The sequence below is a fragment of the Taudactylus pleione genome, unplaced genomic scaffold, assembly GCF_031769625.1.
Source record: "Taudactylus pleione unplaced genomic scaffold, aTauple2 ptg000117l, whole genome shotgun sequence".
In the NCBI taxonomy this organism is placed as follows: Eukaryota; Metazoa; Chordata; class Amphibia; order Anura; family Myobatrachidae; genus Taudactylus; species Taudactylus pleione.
This window is the reverse complement of record NW_028284519.1, coordinates 732,791-749,369: the sequence shown is the minus strand read 5'-3', so window position 1 is coordinate 749,369 and position 16,579 is coordinate 732,791. Positions and strand designations below refer to the sequence as shown.

General features: G+C 42.2%; 1 protein-coding gene across 1 annotated transcript in view; it reads left to right on the top strand.

Moving 5' to 3' along the window:
* The first annotated feature begins 786 nt into the window (after positions 1–786).
* NRN1L (neuritin 1 like) overlaps positions 787–16,579 on the top strand; it is a 137,289-nt gene continuing 121,496 nt past the window's right edge. The window contains exon 1 of the mRNA XM_088471939.1: positions 787–989. Within this exon, the coding sequence (XP_088328065.1) occupies positions 932–989 (58 nt within the window). The 5' untranslated portion in view covers positions 787–931. The remainder of the gene's footprint in view (positions 990–16,579) is intronic.

Here is a 16,579-nt window from a genome sequence, read left to right as displayed (position 1 = left end):
CCAGTTCTTAAAAACATAAAAAAATCCAAAAATTATAGCAAAACTGGTGAAGAATTACAAATATCTGATTATTCAGTTGCTACAGATAAGTGGAAACTTTAATATAGAATATGTGTAATTCAATGTGGCCCTTCATGTGGCTTGTATATAAACTTAGTGCAGGGTTGTATTTCAGGCGGTCTGGACAAGCACCTACCAAGGTTCTCTGGGAGCAGAAAAGGGAGGGCAGAAAGTACCATTTGAGCACATTGTATTTATCAATGAAAGAAGATGGTAGACTTGTTTATGCTCTCATTGGTCCCAACTTCTTAATGTGCCTTATATATCAGCAATACAAATTTGTTAGAGGAAATGAGTGTGTGTTAGAGAGATGCTTCTAGGTAATGCTCAAATCGCCATATAATTATAAAACAAAATCCACATCAGTCTTAAATTCTTTTAATTTGACCTGTCTGCAACATATAGGACTAATAAAAGCAAATATTCCACAACCTAACATAAATCTTATCTAACAAATAATGAGTAATTTACACAGATATTGCATAATTTTACTGTATTAATATCTAAGGTGGAATGTAATTTTCAGGTTTATACACTTGCCATGTTGTGCCTAGGGATGTGTTGCTAAGTCTTCATGCATGAATGGGTTAATCGGCTTTAGGTTGCGTTGCTTATTAGAGCTGGAGGGTGAAAGCAGGAGAGAATGGTTTATTCCATTGAGCTTTAGCAGCTGTTGTGTTGTTTTCCCCCTTACATTAAAAATCAACTTGCTTTTCCCACTGTAGGACAACTGAGAAGAGCTGTGGTGGATATTGGAGTTTTCTATGAAGACGCAGCAAACTCACAAGTTTATTATTGTCTTACCTTTGACAGACTTTATTGGGAAAAAGCTTTTTTAACTATTACACTCTTTGGGTTTTTTTGGAAAAAAATGCACTTTTTGTCGTGGGTAGTGCAATTAGCTATCTTATCCTTGACTCTACAACTAGGTAAGATCATCTTAATTTACAAAGTGTTACAATTTAACAATTAATAATTACCTAACTACAACTTTATATAACACCTTATTTTATTGCTGTACTTGATAACTTTCGTTCTTGTTTATTCCTATCTTTATATTCTTTTTATACTACCAAAAATAAAATTGAGAGTTTAAAATGTGTTTTGTGAGTGATACTGTATATTATATGGTATGGAAAATGACAAAAAGAAAAATGTGCAGAGAAAAGTAAAGTTCCCAACTACATAATTATAGATCAACGCAGGTTTAGTGATTTTTAAAGTGTAATGTTAAAAGCACATTTTTATAATAGTGTCTCTAAAGCTCCGTACACACGGAGCGACTTAACGATCATTGTCTGTGTCATGTGCTGGATCGAACATCCAGCACATGCAGCAACCCCCCAACTACTATAACGACAGGCTAACATGGTTGATATCGACCATGTTGGCGTGCATGCATGGGCGATGGTCGATATCTATATCGACCATTCGTGCCCGTGCATCGACCATCGTTTGGTCATTTGAGGGGGCCAGAAACAGGACGATATGAACGATAACGATATAATAATATTGTTATCGTTCATATCGTCCTGTTTAATTGTACCGTGTGTACGCAGCATAAGACAGTCTGGTTCAATAGATATTTATATACTTTTATTTAACTTTTTAGACTTAATGGTTTACATTGTCTCAACGAAAGGCCTTGAAATATAGAGCCTTAGAAAATATACCATATTTATTATTATTAAAATTAATTATCTAGATATTTTCTTTCTTTTTTTAGGCATAATCCAAACTAATGGATGCTCTTTCTCTGGCAAATCACTAACTACTATTTAGGAAAATAGATCTTTTTGAATAGATAAATTGTTTGCTCACATACTTCAATATTAAACATTTTTCATATTAAACTATTTTTTCATACACTTCATTTTAACTAGGACACTACTAAAATACTATGACTAATAAATATATACATTAAAATCAATATTTAATTTGAATAAAAGAAAACATTCTGTACATTTACAGAATTGCTATCAGGGCCTAAATGCATTATAATTCCCTGGAAAATAAGCTCCCAAATGCACTGTCCCAGTTTTCTCACAGGCTTAGGAAAGGCATAGGAATGCTTAGGTCAAAGTCTGTTCTGTTCTGCCTGCCTTGTTCAATGTACATTCATGTGTACATAATTATTTGTTACAATTTCCTTGCTGGTTTGTTTACTACGTTGCTTATGTTGTCGATATACTCTTTTGAAGCATATTATTTTCTACATTTGGGCTACAGAGAAGAATGATTACACTATTTTGTTTAAACATCTGAAAGTGTGAGTGTATCCATTCTCCTAATGCACAACGCTCAAGACAAAAAGGTTCTGTATTGATTATTTGAATAATTGTGGGGATTAAAATCAAGGCATAACCATGATTTAACCATATCCGCCGATACCAATGGTTTTAAGGCCAGATTCATGTAAGTATTATATCCAGGTCACTATAATGCATTCCATTGCGGTGTCAGGTGTTTTGTAGAATGGAGCAGATCTCCGTGGGCGGCTCTAGCTATGAGGCTTGGATGGACAGGTATAACATTTTGTTATTGCAATTCAATTTTGCTATAAAATCAAATATGTCCTCTTACATCCTTGCTGATCGCGTAACAAACGTGCGCATGCATCGCGCCATGCGGTTCCCCACAGAAGCGTAAGCTACGGCACGCTATGGTACGCACTGCGATCGCACCATGCAATCCTATGGAGTCGCGGGTACAAACGCAGTGCGCATATCTGCTCTCAGGTGCACGCCTCGCGCCATGAGTTGCGTGATTTGCTGCATACGCAGCAAAGATGCAAGAGGACATATCTGTACATTAATTTCTAGTTGCCCCCTTTGTACATTAGACCTATGAAAACTGTATATAACTTGCATTATTTGACAAACATCAAGTAAGATTTTGTCTAGTTGAATAAGTCCAAAATCATATCGGTAGGTTAATTAGCTTCTGACAAAAATGGACCCTAGTGTGTTGTGTGCATACATGTGTGTATGCGTGTGTGTGTGCATGCATGCGTGTGTGTGTGTGTGTACGCGTGTGTGTATGTAGTAGGGAATTTAGTCTGTACATTCCAATGGGGCAGGAACTGATGAGACTGATTATTTAGAATAGCTAAACAACTAAACACGCTCAAGATGGTTGACTCTCCCTCAGCAAATATGTAAAGTGCCATTGGAAGAAGGCGCTATATAAAATAATAATAATTTGATGATGATGATGATGATGTCCTATACTAAAATAAATCTTCTACTGGTAAATATTTTAAAAACAGAAGTCCCCCTTTTGTGACTTTTGAACAACTGCACCCATTTACTTCTTTGGCTTTGGCTAAGTATATTAATTTCGCAACAGGGATACAAAACTTTGCCCTTCTGATAATAGGGCTGTTCCTTGCTGAAGGCAGTCTACAAGCAGGAAAGCTCACAGACACAAGGCTTTTGGGCTTATATATCAAGCAGCATTCTTTGCCACGAGATTCAAAGTGACAATAACATTAAATGCTAAACACACCTGGTGTCGATGGTTTGGACAATGCTGCTTGATAAATAAACCTCTTTGTGTTGTAGGATGATACATTGCACTAATCATAAAGGGACAGAGGGGCCTATTCATCAACACTAAAATAACGTTTTTAAGGACATTTTCCTTAAATAACGTTATTTTGGTATTCATGAACAGACTTAGCACAGGAGATATCACAGATATCTCCTTGCTAAGTTCCCCTGCATTAATTTCCACACTCCCCATACATTAGTATGGGGATGTGGAAATTGTGGTATTCATCAAATTCCGAAAATTATGAATTTGGTGGGGGTGGGGGTCAGGGGGGGTACAAAAAACTTAACGCATCTGTAGGCAGTGCTGCGCATGCGCTGGTTTTACAGATGTAACAGTGCATGCGCAGCACTGTTTCCAGATGCGATAAAGTAGTGTAGGCAGGGAAAAGTATCTATTTCCCGAAAAGCTGTCATCGCAAAAATGACAGCTTTTCGGAATAGATACTTATGGAGAGGTGGAATGATGAATTCCACCTATAATTAGGTAGAACTCCATGCGAGTTCTAAACCTAATTATCTCCATTGAATTTTTAGGTTTAATGAATAGGCCCCAGAGACTCTGCATATACTGTAGCATTCTTCCCCTTCCTAAAAGTCTTTCAAGGTGGGGGAGATTGGTCATGGACCTACACATTCATGAAGGCACCTTATGCACCAACCAGACACATTTTATACTAAAATTTTCAAACATTTTATTACATCGAAAAAATCTGTATTATTTAGCATACTGCCAGTACAGAGGTAGTTTAAGAGAGGAGAGGATCCATGTGCAGGCTCTGTACCGGCCCCCTCATTTCTGGAAGTGCATTAGACTCTGGCTTTGTGCATGCACAGGTCTCCAGGTACATGGCCAGAGGCGCCAAGAGGGGGGGGAGCGGGTACTATTTACCGGGGCCTGTTGAAGGGGCCCGGCAGGGGCCTGGGTCCTGCAGCCCGCCCCCACCCCGTCCCAGCTGCCGCCGTCAAGTTTGCTGCTATCACGCTGTGTGCCGGACTAGGGAGAGAGGCTGCTGCAGCAGCAGTCAGACCTCTCTCCCTGCGTTAAATTTAGAAGGGGGGAGCGGTTGCGCACCCACCCCCTGACATCTGCGCCCCATATGCGGCTGCAAACATAGTCATTTTTTTTTCGGAAGTAGGGGGTCTGGCCACACCTCCCCAGTTGGCCACACCCCCTCCCTGTACCTCGGCCCGGCAGAGCTGTCGGCAGCCCTGTACATGGCACCCATGCCACATTCCCAGAGACCTCTATTGCACATGCACTAAAACCCCGGAAAAATGGCAGCAGCACCATTTTCACAGTGATTTCTGCTGTACTGCAGTGCCAACCAAAACAGGACTCCGGAGAGCTAAATATAATTATAAGTGCGGGGTGGGAGGATAGATGTAGTTATGAGACCGCGAGCCGCCGGTCTCAATACCGACAAGGAAATCACGACAAGGGACTTAAGATGGGTGCCAAAATACCAATGCTTAATCCCGACGCCGGAAAGCTGAAGGACACCAGCCCGAACAAGATAGGTCCGGGGAACCCTTAGCCTTATCCACAGGGAGGGTTAGGTTTAGGGAGCGTAGAGGGGTCAGGGTTAGGTTTTGCGGGGGCGGGGGGGTTAGGCACCCCCAGGGGGGAGATTTAGCGTTAGGCACCCCCAGAGAGAGGTTAGGGTTAGGAACCCCCAGGGAGGGTTAGGTTTAGGGTGCAGTAATCGGGGGTTAGGGTTAGGCACTAGGGAGGGAGGTTAGGGTTAGGCACCACTAAGGGAGGGTTAGGGGGAGAGGGGTAGGGATAGGGTACTTACCTGCCCTGTCGGGATCTTCTACCTTTGGGCTGCCGGCGTCGGGATATGAACTGGCGGGACTTCATACCCATTCCGGTGGGAGGTGTGGGTCCCCCTGCACCTATTATAGATATGCCAATGTGCCAGTGTTCATTTGGTATATAATACATGTTACATGCATTTATTCACCCACACTGAGCAGAATCAGGGGCATATGTATAATGGGTGCAGGGTGTGCGGTGTGCACGGGCCCCCGCGTCCAGGGGGGCCCACACCGCACACCCTGCACCCATACTTTGTCACACTTACCTCTCCGAAGTCCTGCGTCGGGTCTCCCAGTGCTGTTCAAATGCCTGAAAATGGCCGCCGCGGCCATTGTTCCCACATTTTGCGCATGCGCTGTGAGAAGATCGGTGGGAAAATGGTGGCCGTGCCATTTCCCTGGCAATCTGCGCAATAGACCATGGGCACACTCTAGTGCCCAGAGTCTATTGATTCTGCAGTGTCCGGCCAGCCACGTCAATCGGCTGCCAGACACCGAAGTGAGAGGCCCGTGACAGGGGATGCACACGTGTCTCCTCCTCTCTAAAGACGCCCCTGAGCAGAATATAATTCATTACCACACAAATAGTAATAAATGCACATAGTACACCATTGTACAGTTTATCATTACATTATACAGCGGCTCCTACCCTCTTGCATAAGGAGGGCTGCTGCTGATGCTGGCTCCAGCCTCTAGAAATCATGTAGGGTAGCCAGACAGGCAGCCCCCGGGGGAGAAAACACCTCCACCTGGGGTAGCCTGTCCTGTGTGTGACTGGCAGGTAGCAATTCCAATGGGAACAGACTGCAACTGGCTCACTGAAGTGGCAGATTTTTACTGGTGGGGGGCTGCAGCCCTGCAGCCCCTAGGTAACATCCGCCTCTGATTACATTAAGAGCCATTCTCACATAGGTGTTGCTGGTTCCCTACATTTATTACACAAAGGATGTGTATGCACATAGGCAGTGCATTTTTCTTTAGCCAATTTGCCCATTCACAGCTTTGCAAGTGACCTATTATGTCTGTATATAGCAATTTTTTATCAATGAAATCCATGTGTTGGTTTAAATAATTTATCATATACTGTACTCACTTTAACACTGCTGACTATGGGGCTTATTCAGAGTTGTGCGCTATTGCTGTCGCTACTGCATTTTTATATGCGGATGCTATTCGAAAATTTGCAAATGTTGCAGCCGCCTGGAGATCTATTGAGATGCCCACCTGCAAATTCGCAAATTTAAGCAACGGAGTAAAAAGTCGCAGCATCTGTGTACAAAGACGCAGATCATTCGATTATCGCAATCCTGAGTTAGCATATGGTCCTGCAAACTGACCGTGGGACACTGGAGCCATATTTCTTGCATATGGGATTGCAGACGCAGGATGTGACATGACCCCTATATGGTCGCTACACGCCTGTGGTTTTAGCCACCACTCCCCGTTACTTTCCCTAAACGCTCTTTCCCTAAACAACTATCACACTGTGAGTAAAAAGTTGCAGCAAGCGACTATGGTAATGTACCTTGATGCATGCGCATTGTGATTTAGACGTACGCACGGCTTACTGATCATTGCTCATCTCTGCAAATATCAGCATTACAACTCTGAATCATATCATATAGCAGCCATTGAATTTATTACATAGTCATAAGAGAATAAATCTGGTGGTTGCTGGTGGTGGCTGCTGGTGGTGGCTGCCGGTGGTGGCTGCTGGTGGTGGCTGCTGGTGGCTTGGCTGCTGCTGGTGAGTACCTGGTTGCTCCCTTGTGTCTTTGGTCATTCAAGGAATGACCAAAAAAAAAAAAGAACACACAGCTAGAGAATGGTCCTTAGACACTCGCTTCAGAAGCTTCATAGACAACTTACAAATAAGATATTTTTTAAAACACTAGAAACATATTCTATAGCTATCTATCAAGAAGTGTTGAATACTATTTTAGATCAGGCTTTGGATGGTGAGATCATCTCCAGGGATGTATGGAGGTTTTTGTCTGTCCCTTTTCTCATCACTCCATTTTATTATCATTTACCTATATTTTCAAGGACCTTATAACACTTCCTGGTCATCCCATTCCCTCACTCCTTCCTTTTCTTTCTATGTGGATTATTTTTTCAATCCTTCGTTATCTCTCTAATATCCTACATATGGGCCTCCACACATGTAATCAATCTTATAAAGATATTGAATGGAGAGAAAATATGCTTTTTTGGATATTGGGATGTACTAAAGTAAAAATGCAAATTTTACAGCATTTTCATATGTACTAAGCCCCAGCCGCCCTATTATTGGTGCGGAGTGTAACGCCAGAAAAACCTGGCGTTACCTTATAGAAACCTATGGGCTTCTTACTGCATCCCGCACCCGACGCTTCGCCGCCACCTCGTCGCCAGCACTGGCCCCCACTCACCTTAGTCTCACTCACCTTAGTCTCCTGGTCGCCAGCCCGTGCTCCTCCTGGGTCACCAGCAGAAAGTTCCCGGGGCTTGGAGGGGGCGGAGTCCCACGGAGACCCCCTCACCAGGCATCAGCTACTTTGCAAAGGGCAGCTCTTATCGCAAGAGCTGTACTTTGTGATACTAATCGCATATGTTAGTACTTATTGCGATTAGTAAAGTGACTGGCGGTGTCTGGCGGAATGTACACCGCATCCTTAGTACATCCCGCTCGGAGTCACTATATACAAATATGGTCCACCAAGTTGAGGTGGAAACAATTACAATAAATCTTCATCAGGGCAATTGGATCTTGGAGAGACAACAGGAATTTATTGTAAAGTCTATTATATTTATTTTGTTTCACAACTATATTTTATTTAAAAACACATTGTCTACAGGTCATGGGAACAGCACGGTTCACCCTCGGTTATGTTACTTCTCTTATTAGTGACTTTAAGACTACACGTGTGTGGGAGTGAGTATGGGGAAGACATGGGCTTCTATGGCAGCTATATTGATAATCTTATTATTTGGGGTGGTGGAGGAAGCCCCAGGACTCTTCTAATCTTATATTTGTGCACAATTTAAAAGGACCTCCATAGATCGCTTGGATTTGACCCTATCAGTTTAGGACATGACAATAGATACATACAGAAAAATGTTGGTGTAAATAATTATTTACATTATAGTAATTTCCACCATATGTCATAGCGAGAAAATGCCGCTTAAGGACAACATATCAAGTTCAAATTGCACTGAGATTACTTCTGTTGAACAGATTCATGAGTTACACAAGAACTTCTCAGTTAGGGGGTAATAAAAGAACATAGGGCATTTAATGAAGTCAGGCTGATGGACAGAGAATCATTGTTATCTATGACTTCTAGCAGGAACAGGAAAGGAAGAAAGTGGGTTACAGAACATAAACTATATGACACAGAATTGTGTCTAAGCAAAACAAATCATTTTATCAAATTAAGATGATAATTAACAGGTACAAACATCTATGCTGACATACACCAGTTTAATACCCTATACCTAGAAGAGTTACAGCATTGGTCATCATTAATGGCCACCTTGAATATTAGGTACAGTCTAAAATATTTTCAGAAATAAATGGACAAACTTCGTAGTATCAGAATATTGTAATAGTATGTACAAAGTTATAAAGCAAAAAAAATCATTTTCAACTTACATGTATTGATGTCAAAGACAAAATAAAATATATGACCAGGACAGTATTAGAGCCCCCTTTCCTTAATATTTGGTTGTACACCATTTAGCAACAATAACTGCCTTCAAATGTTCCTTGTTGCCAGCTATATTCTGGTACCTGTCTGCTGGTAGTTTCTCCCACTCTTCTATAACAAATATGTTTGCAGGATTCCTTTTCCCAATGGCAGGTTTCAGCTATCTCCTAAGAGTTTTCAATTGTATTGAGATCAGGTCTCATTGCTGGCCAGTTTATAATGGTCCAGTTTTTCATTTTCAACTATTCTTTAGTAGAAAGGGTGTTTTGGGTCTTTATTGTGCTGGAGAACCCATGATCTTCGACCCAAATTTAGTTTTCTTACACTTGGTATCACATTTTGATTCCTTCAATATGGTAAAGGCCTCCAGCACCAGAAGCAACCCTACAGCATTTTTTATCCTCCACCATGTTTAACCATATGAAAGGTGTTTGACCCCTTAAAAGCTTAATTTTATCTCCTATAAACAAATCACCGGTCTGAATTGCCAAAGAGTTCTATTTTGTTTTGTCTGTTCACAGCCCATTTGCCCAGAAGGATTGTGGTTTATCTAGGTACGTTTTAGCAAAGATCAGTTGTTTCTTTTAATATCTTTTTTCAGCATAAATGGCCTTCATATTGACTTTATCCATAAAGGCCTTCTTGGTTTAGTGTATAGCATATGGTACATGTTGAAACCATTGCTCAACATTGTTACAATGCAGCCATCTGCTCTTTGGATGCATTACATGGTGGGTTTTTTTTTTTTTTTACACAGTTCGTAATAACCTTGTACCTTTTGTGTGCAGTGATAATAGCTCTCTTGTCTTTACCATTGTGACAAAGTAATGGAATAAAAAGTGGCCTTTTACACATTAAAGTTATAAATCATTGGTTAATTTATGTCATGTGAGCTCTGACAATTTATCACAGGTGATTAATTTGTCATTTGTCACACTTGAGTCTAGTGTAGTTCTTTTTTTTCTTTTCAAATTGATTTAAATTGCTCAAAAAAAGAGTGCCAATAATTGGGTCATGGCAATCTTTAAATATTTATACTTTTTCCTACTATTGCTTTTTCAAATCGTTGTTGTTCTATCCTTAAGGGGGTATCCACTAGACGATAAAGTTGAACGATTGAACGATAATGCTAAAATCGTTTGATAGTCGTTCAAACATCGTTAGCAAATCGTGCAGTAATTGTTTCTAACGATGTACGATGCGCGCTCCCGCTAGTCGTTTGATCGTCTGAACATGCAGGTCAATTTCACTTGATTGCTTACAAATCGTTTACACATCGTTCACGCTGAACGATCAAACGATGAACCACTGTCTGCCCACTATAGCTGAAAGCTCTCAATCACAGATTAAAACAACATAGATTATTGTTAGATCTTTTGCAAATCGTTTGCAAATCTTTTGCAAATTGTTCAGAGTGGAAGATCATATTTCAAGGGAAACTTCAAGGGAAAATCGTTAAGAGGTTGGACAGGGATAAAATCGTCTAGTGGATGCCCCCCATTAGCTGTCCTGTGCCAAACATGAATATCTATAGAATTTCTATTAACATGTAGTATTCAAACCTTTCTGTTGGTTTTTTTGCAGAGTGCTAGAGGGAAACGTTTTTTCTTTTCTTTTTCCTGTAGTTTAGAGTAAACCCCTACCTTTACAAGAACCTGTGAAAAACCATTGCGTTGAAATGAGCAACCACTATTTTATATTGACATTCCCCTCCCATACCTGTGTAGTAACACATTCCCTTCCCTCTATACTAACACATTCCCCTCCCTCATATGTGTATTAACACATTCCACTCCCTCACCTCTATAGTAACACATTCCCCTCTCACTGTTGTTGTAACACATTTTCCTCTCACATCTGTAGTAACACATTCCTTCCCTCACTGTTCAAATAGGGGAAGCCAAACCAACTGCCAGTGATGTTTGGCAGCCCTTGGGGTGACAGTTGGTGTTTGAATTTTGAACTGTGATACAGCCATGATGAGTCAGTCAGGACATTGCACAGGGGGAGGAAACATTTTAGCCCTTTTCACCCCATTAAGAGTCGAATTTCGAAAAAAAAAAACCCTCTTAGTGGGCACCTACGTCATGGAAGGAAATACTCCCCGATTTTCATGTTTCAAGGTCCAGGGGCTGGGCTGGACGTTGATGAGACAGTGAGTCAGCCAGGACATTTGATTTTATAAATATAGATTGGGCTCCCCCATCCCCCCTAGTCTGTATGTGCATTGTTGCGGCCCCCTCCCCATTCCTCAGTATGTTTTATAGCCCCCTCCCCCAGTAGTTTACTTACCTGCTCACTTCTCTTGGTCCTCTCGGCAACTCAACTCCTCCTCCAATCTCACCCTCTGTTTGCAGCAGCCGGTTCTCTCTCCTGTCTCCACTGACTTACAGGTAGCAGTGCCAGTAGCTACTAGATCCCCTGGCTCTTCGCAGTAGGACATACCTCACAACTATCCCAATTATGGCAGTACAGTCCCGATTTTTGGACACTGGCCCTGATTCAGAGCCGGACGCTCTGACAGATTGCTCGCTCTGAATCAGGGCCATTCCTGCTCCTTTTTGGAGTGGCCTCCCGGCCACTCGCATAACTGTGGGTGACCACCCACAGCTATAGCGAGCGGCCATGATGATGGTCGCGATGGTCAAGACCATCCCAACCATCGGGCTTGCAACGAGACCCTGCGGTAGGGTCCAGGAGTGCTTTTGGCTCTATCAGAGCCAAAAGCACTCCCACTGACATCACTAGTGATGTCAGTGGGGCCGGACCCAGACGGTAGGCGTTCCCATGGGAACGCCTCCGTCTGGGCAGCCACGCCCACAAAAGGGGGCGTGCTGTCAATCACCATCGACAGCACGCCCCCTTTGGTGCGAGACCGTCGTTATTCGGGTTTCACACATGCGCACGACAGAGCCGCCTCCGTCGTGCGCATGCGCACTTGGGCACCATCGACCCGCTTGCGAGCGCTCAGCACTCGCGAGCGGGTCTGAATCAGGCCCACTGTCCCACTGTAGTGTCTGAACTGAGGGGATACCCAGCAGCTTTGCAGGGTCCAGAGGGGAACTGGGGGCATACCCAGTAGCAATTGGAGTGCTGGGCATGCCCCCCTGCATTCCAAAATGGGAGCGTGACTCGCAGGGGCAGCTTTTCCTGTGAGGCCATGTCCCCCATGATAAGGCCATGCCAGTGTCTCATATAAAAGTTCCAAGCAGTTGGGAGGTATAGGTAAGGTATAAAACCATGAAAAGCCTATGAAACTGTGCTAATTAAAAAATTATATTGAGATGGCAGATAATTCATCAAATCGGGACGCTTGTAAGTTTTAATAAACATTTAATGACAATGTGCTATATATTTATCACTGTGTGATTATATTACACATTTCACAAGAATATACCAATAAAAATACACACATTAATTGCTCACAATATAGACTGAATATACAGTATAGAATAAAAAATATTCAGAAAGGTCCACTGTCCTGTGCACATAAAGTTAGAAGATAAATGGCGTTATATATTTTGACTGGTATATGGTCAATACCAATAGCAGACACTTACAATTTGAAGTGCTTTACAACTAGTGGAATCCCAGTTTTTTGTTGTAACAGGACTTCTGTTGATCTGTAGAAAATATCTAATTTATTGTATACTGATGATGCAGTGGCCACTATAACAGTGATGTGCAGTCAGGTGAGGCAGAGCCTTTCCTGTCATACTTGTGTATACTTCACAGTCAGTGGCGTAACTAGAAATTTTGCTCCCCCATGCCAATAAAGTTTCAGGCGCCCCCTCCCCCCCCTTCCCCGCCCAAAGATCAAACACACCCAAAGACGACGTTTAAGGTGTGTGGTTACATGATACAGTAATGTGCCTTACACATTATGACACACTAAGTAATGCCACGTATAACACAGTGTGCCACACAGCAATGCCCCTTACACATGCCACACAATAATGCCCCTAATAGCACATTGTGCACACAGTAATGCCAAATAAACATTATGCCAAACAGTAATGCCCATTACATCCCACCCTGACAGATCTACTTCACCAACCCTCCTCTCTGCTCCTGCCAGTCTGTCACCTCAGCTCAAAACAGGTTGCACAGTTTTTATGTCCGTGTAGAACCAGATTATTGGGAAAATAGTTTATAACCTGTAAACTGCATGTATCAAGTTAGTGCCCCTTATACAGTGCCCCCTGTAATAGTGCCCCATATGCAATGCCCCCTGCAATAGTGCCCCTTATGCAATGCCCCCTGTAATAGTGCCCCTTATGCAGGGCCCCCTGTAATAGTGCCCATTAATGTAGTGCCCCCTGTAGTTGTGCCCCATATGCAATGCCCCCTATACTAGTGCCTCTTATGCAATGCCCCCTGTAGTATTGCCCATTATGCAGGGCTCCCTGTAATTGTGCCCATTAAAGTAGTGCCCCCTGTAGTTGTGACCCATATGCAGTGCCCCCTATACTAGTGGCCCTTATGCAATGCCCCCTGTTATAGTGCCCCTTATGCAATGCCCCCTGTAGTAGTGCCCATTATGCATGGCCCCCTGTAGTAGTGCCCATTATGCAATGCCCCTTATGCAATGCCCCCTGTAGTAGTGCCCATTATGCAGGGCCCCCTGTAGTAGTGCCCATTATGCAGGGCCCCCTGTAGTAGTGACCATTATGCAGGGCCCCCTGTAGTAGTGCCCATTATGCAATGCCCCCTATACTAGTGCCCCTTATGCAATGCCCCCTGTAGTAGTGCCCATTATGCAGGGCCTCCTGTAATTGTGCCCATTAAAGTTGTGCCCCTTTTAGTAGTGCCCCTTCTAGTAGTGCCCCCTGTAGTTGTGCCCCTTGTAGTAGTGCCCGCTGTAGTTGTGGCCTCCCCAAACCTCTCTCCCTCCCTCCCCCCCTCACTTACCTGACTTCACTCGCTGTCATCTGGGCTGTCTCTCCCGCTGCCATGCTGACTGGATCTAAATAGATCCAGCAGAGGCGGCTGCGCAGGTTCCCCAGGTCGCGGGTGATGTCACCCGCGCACTGCATTACTGGGAATGCTGGCCTCTGAAGTGATCGGAGGTTTCCTTAGCCTCCGATCACTTCAGAGGCCAGTGCTCACAGTTGCAGTGGCGTAACCACTGCCCCCATCGCCCCCAAGCTACCCAGTGCCTCCAAGCTACCGCGGGGGCTGCAGGGGCAGTAGTTACCACACTGTTCACAGTTATAAAAGTTATAAGAAAACATTTAAGAATATATTATAAATATCTTCTTTGTATTATTCTAATAATTTTTATAGTCAAAACTCTGGGTGTTCCATGAATAACCTATGGATGCCATAAAAATTTGAAGGTCATAAAAGGGTGGATGGGGACTGCTCACTGCAAGCTCCAATCAGCATCTTTTGTGGTGACCCGGGCCGGAACATTTGCACTGCAGCGTTACCCGGGTTGTTCCCGAGTCCAAACCTGGTCGCTACCTGGTTTGGATTCCCTGGTCACTTGACCTGGGTTATTTTTTTGGGACCCTTTTCCACTGAGCCCCACCCCGGGTTGATTCGGCAATAACCTTGGTTATTTACGGCAGTGGAAAAGGGGTATGATAAGGACTATTATCTTTTATCCAATGTTTTGCATGATGGGAGAAAGTACATTCTCATTTGGGTAAGTACAAATATACAATATAGTATACTGTAGGCTCTATATTTCTGCTTTATTATATTCCTATAGGCGTATCATTATTTTACTCCTATCCTCCCATATGTAGGATTGAGGGACACCTCAGCTGCTTATTACCATGTTTGGTTTAATTATTGGACAGTATTCATGTTTGTGGTGATAATATTTTAATCTGTGTAACGTTTTGTTTATCTTTACTATTATTTTGCCTTCTCAAAGCATGCCTTGTTTACTATAGGGGTATATCTGCTTTATACCCCTTACACAAGACTTTATATTTCTTAATATTATCCTCACCTTTTTGTCTACATATCTAATCTCAGTGTGAGATAGTGTATTATCATATGTGCGTTTAGACTATGCTATCACAGATAGTATGTGATTAATGGTTTCAATGGCATGCATTTAGATTATGCTGTCACAGGTATTATGTGATTGTTTCAGATGCATGCATTTTCAAGACACTTTTCTAATTTTTGGATCTGTATTTTTAGCTTGTTTGTATATTTAATCTTATAGTCAGTACTAGCCATATATAAGGAATAACAAATAAAAGTTATATTTATATTGGGAAGTGTGCCCCATCAGGGAGAACTGGTTCTTCTCTCTTATATCACCAGGGAGCACCTTCCGTTTGACATTATCCACAAATCAAAAGATAATTATGTATAAATAATTGTTTGAATAGATAATAACAAATATACATTTGCAGGATCTCCTGTGCATCAAACCCATCCCCTTACCCTATTTCCCTTTATACTTCATCTGCCACTGCCAACATGCCTGTACATGTGTTAATGCAATCACTGATATTTATATAATGTTCTGGGGGAGATGTATCAAAACCTGGAGAGAGATAAAGTACTATCCAATCAGCTCCTATCATTTTTCAAACACAGACTATAAAATAACAGTTATTAGCTGATTGATTGGTACTTTATTTCTCTCCACTTTATCTCTCTCGAAGCTTTGATACATCTTCCCCATAGCCTGTAAAATGGCAGTTAGAAGCTGATTGGTTGGTACTTTATTTCTCTCCAAGCTTTGATATATCTACACCTATATGTTTTTTTTTTAAGCTGGAGTTGGTACATTTCTACTGATTCCACCCAATTGTCTCTGAATCCACAGCACTGCATGGTCGTTATTGTATTTGTGGGCAGTTTACTTTTTTCCTTTATAATTTATGGGTCAATAATTGGATAATCAGATAACAAACTGAAATATAAAACACTTTAAAAGATTATAATTATTGTGATACCATATACAGTTGTATTAGCAGAATTCAATATGTGTGTATGAAAGATCAAAATCTTTTGCAAAGGTATAGTATAAAGAGAAACAGGAGAGGTGGGTGAAATCTGGGTAGGCAGCGCAGAGGCCCTCATAAGAAAAATAATCCACCTCAGAAAGTAATCCCTACATTGAAAACCCAACCCAGAATTGTACTTCTCAACAACTTTGTCCCTGACTTGTTTGGAGAGCTCCTTGGTCTTCATGGTGTGATGTCTCTTGCTTAGTGGTGTTGCAGCCTCTGGGGCCTTTCAGAAAAGGTGTGTTTATACTGACAGATCGTGTGACACTTAGATTTCACACTGGTGGACTTCATTTCACTAATTATGTGACTTCTGAAGGTAATTGGTTGCACCAGAACTTTTGAGGGGCTTCATAGCAAGGGGGTGATTATGCACATGCCAATTTTCAGAATTTTATTTATAAAGATTCTTTTTTATATATATTTTTCTCGTTTCACTTCACCAAATTAGACTATTTTGTGCATATCCATCACATAA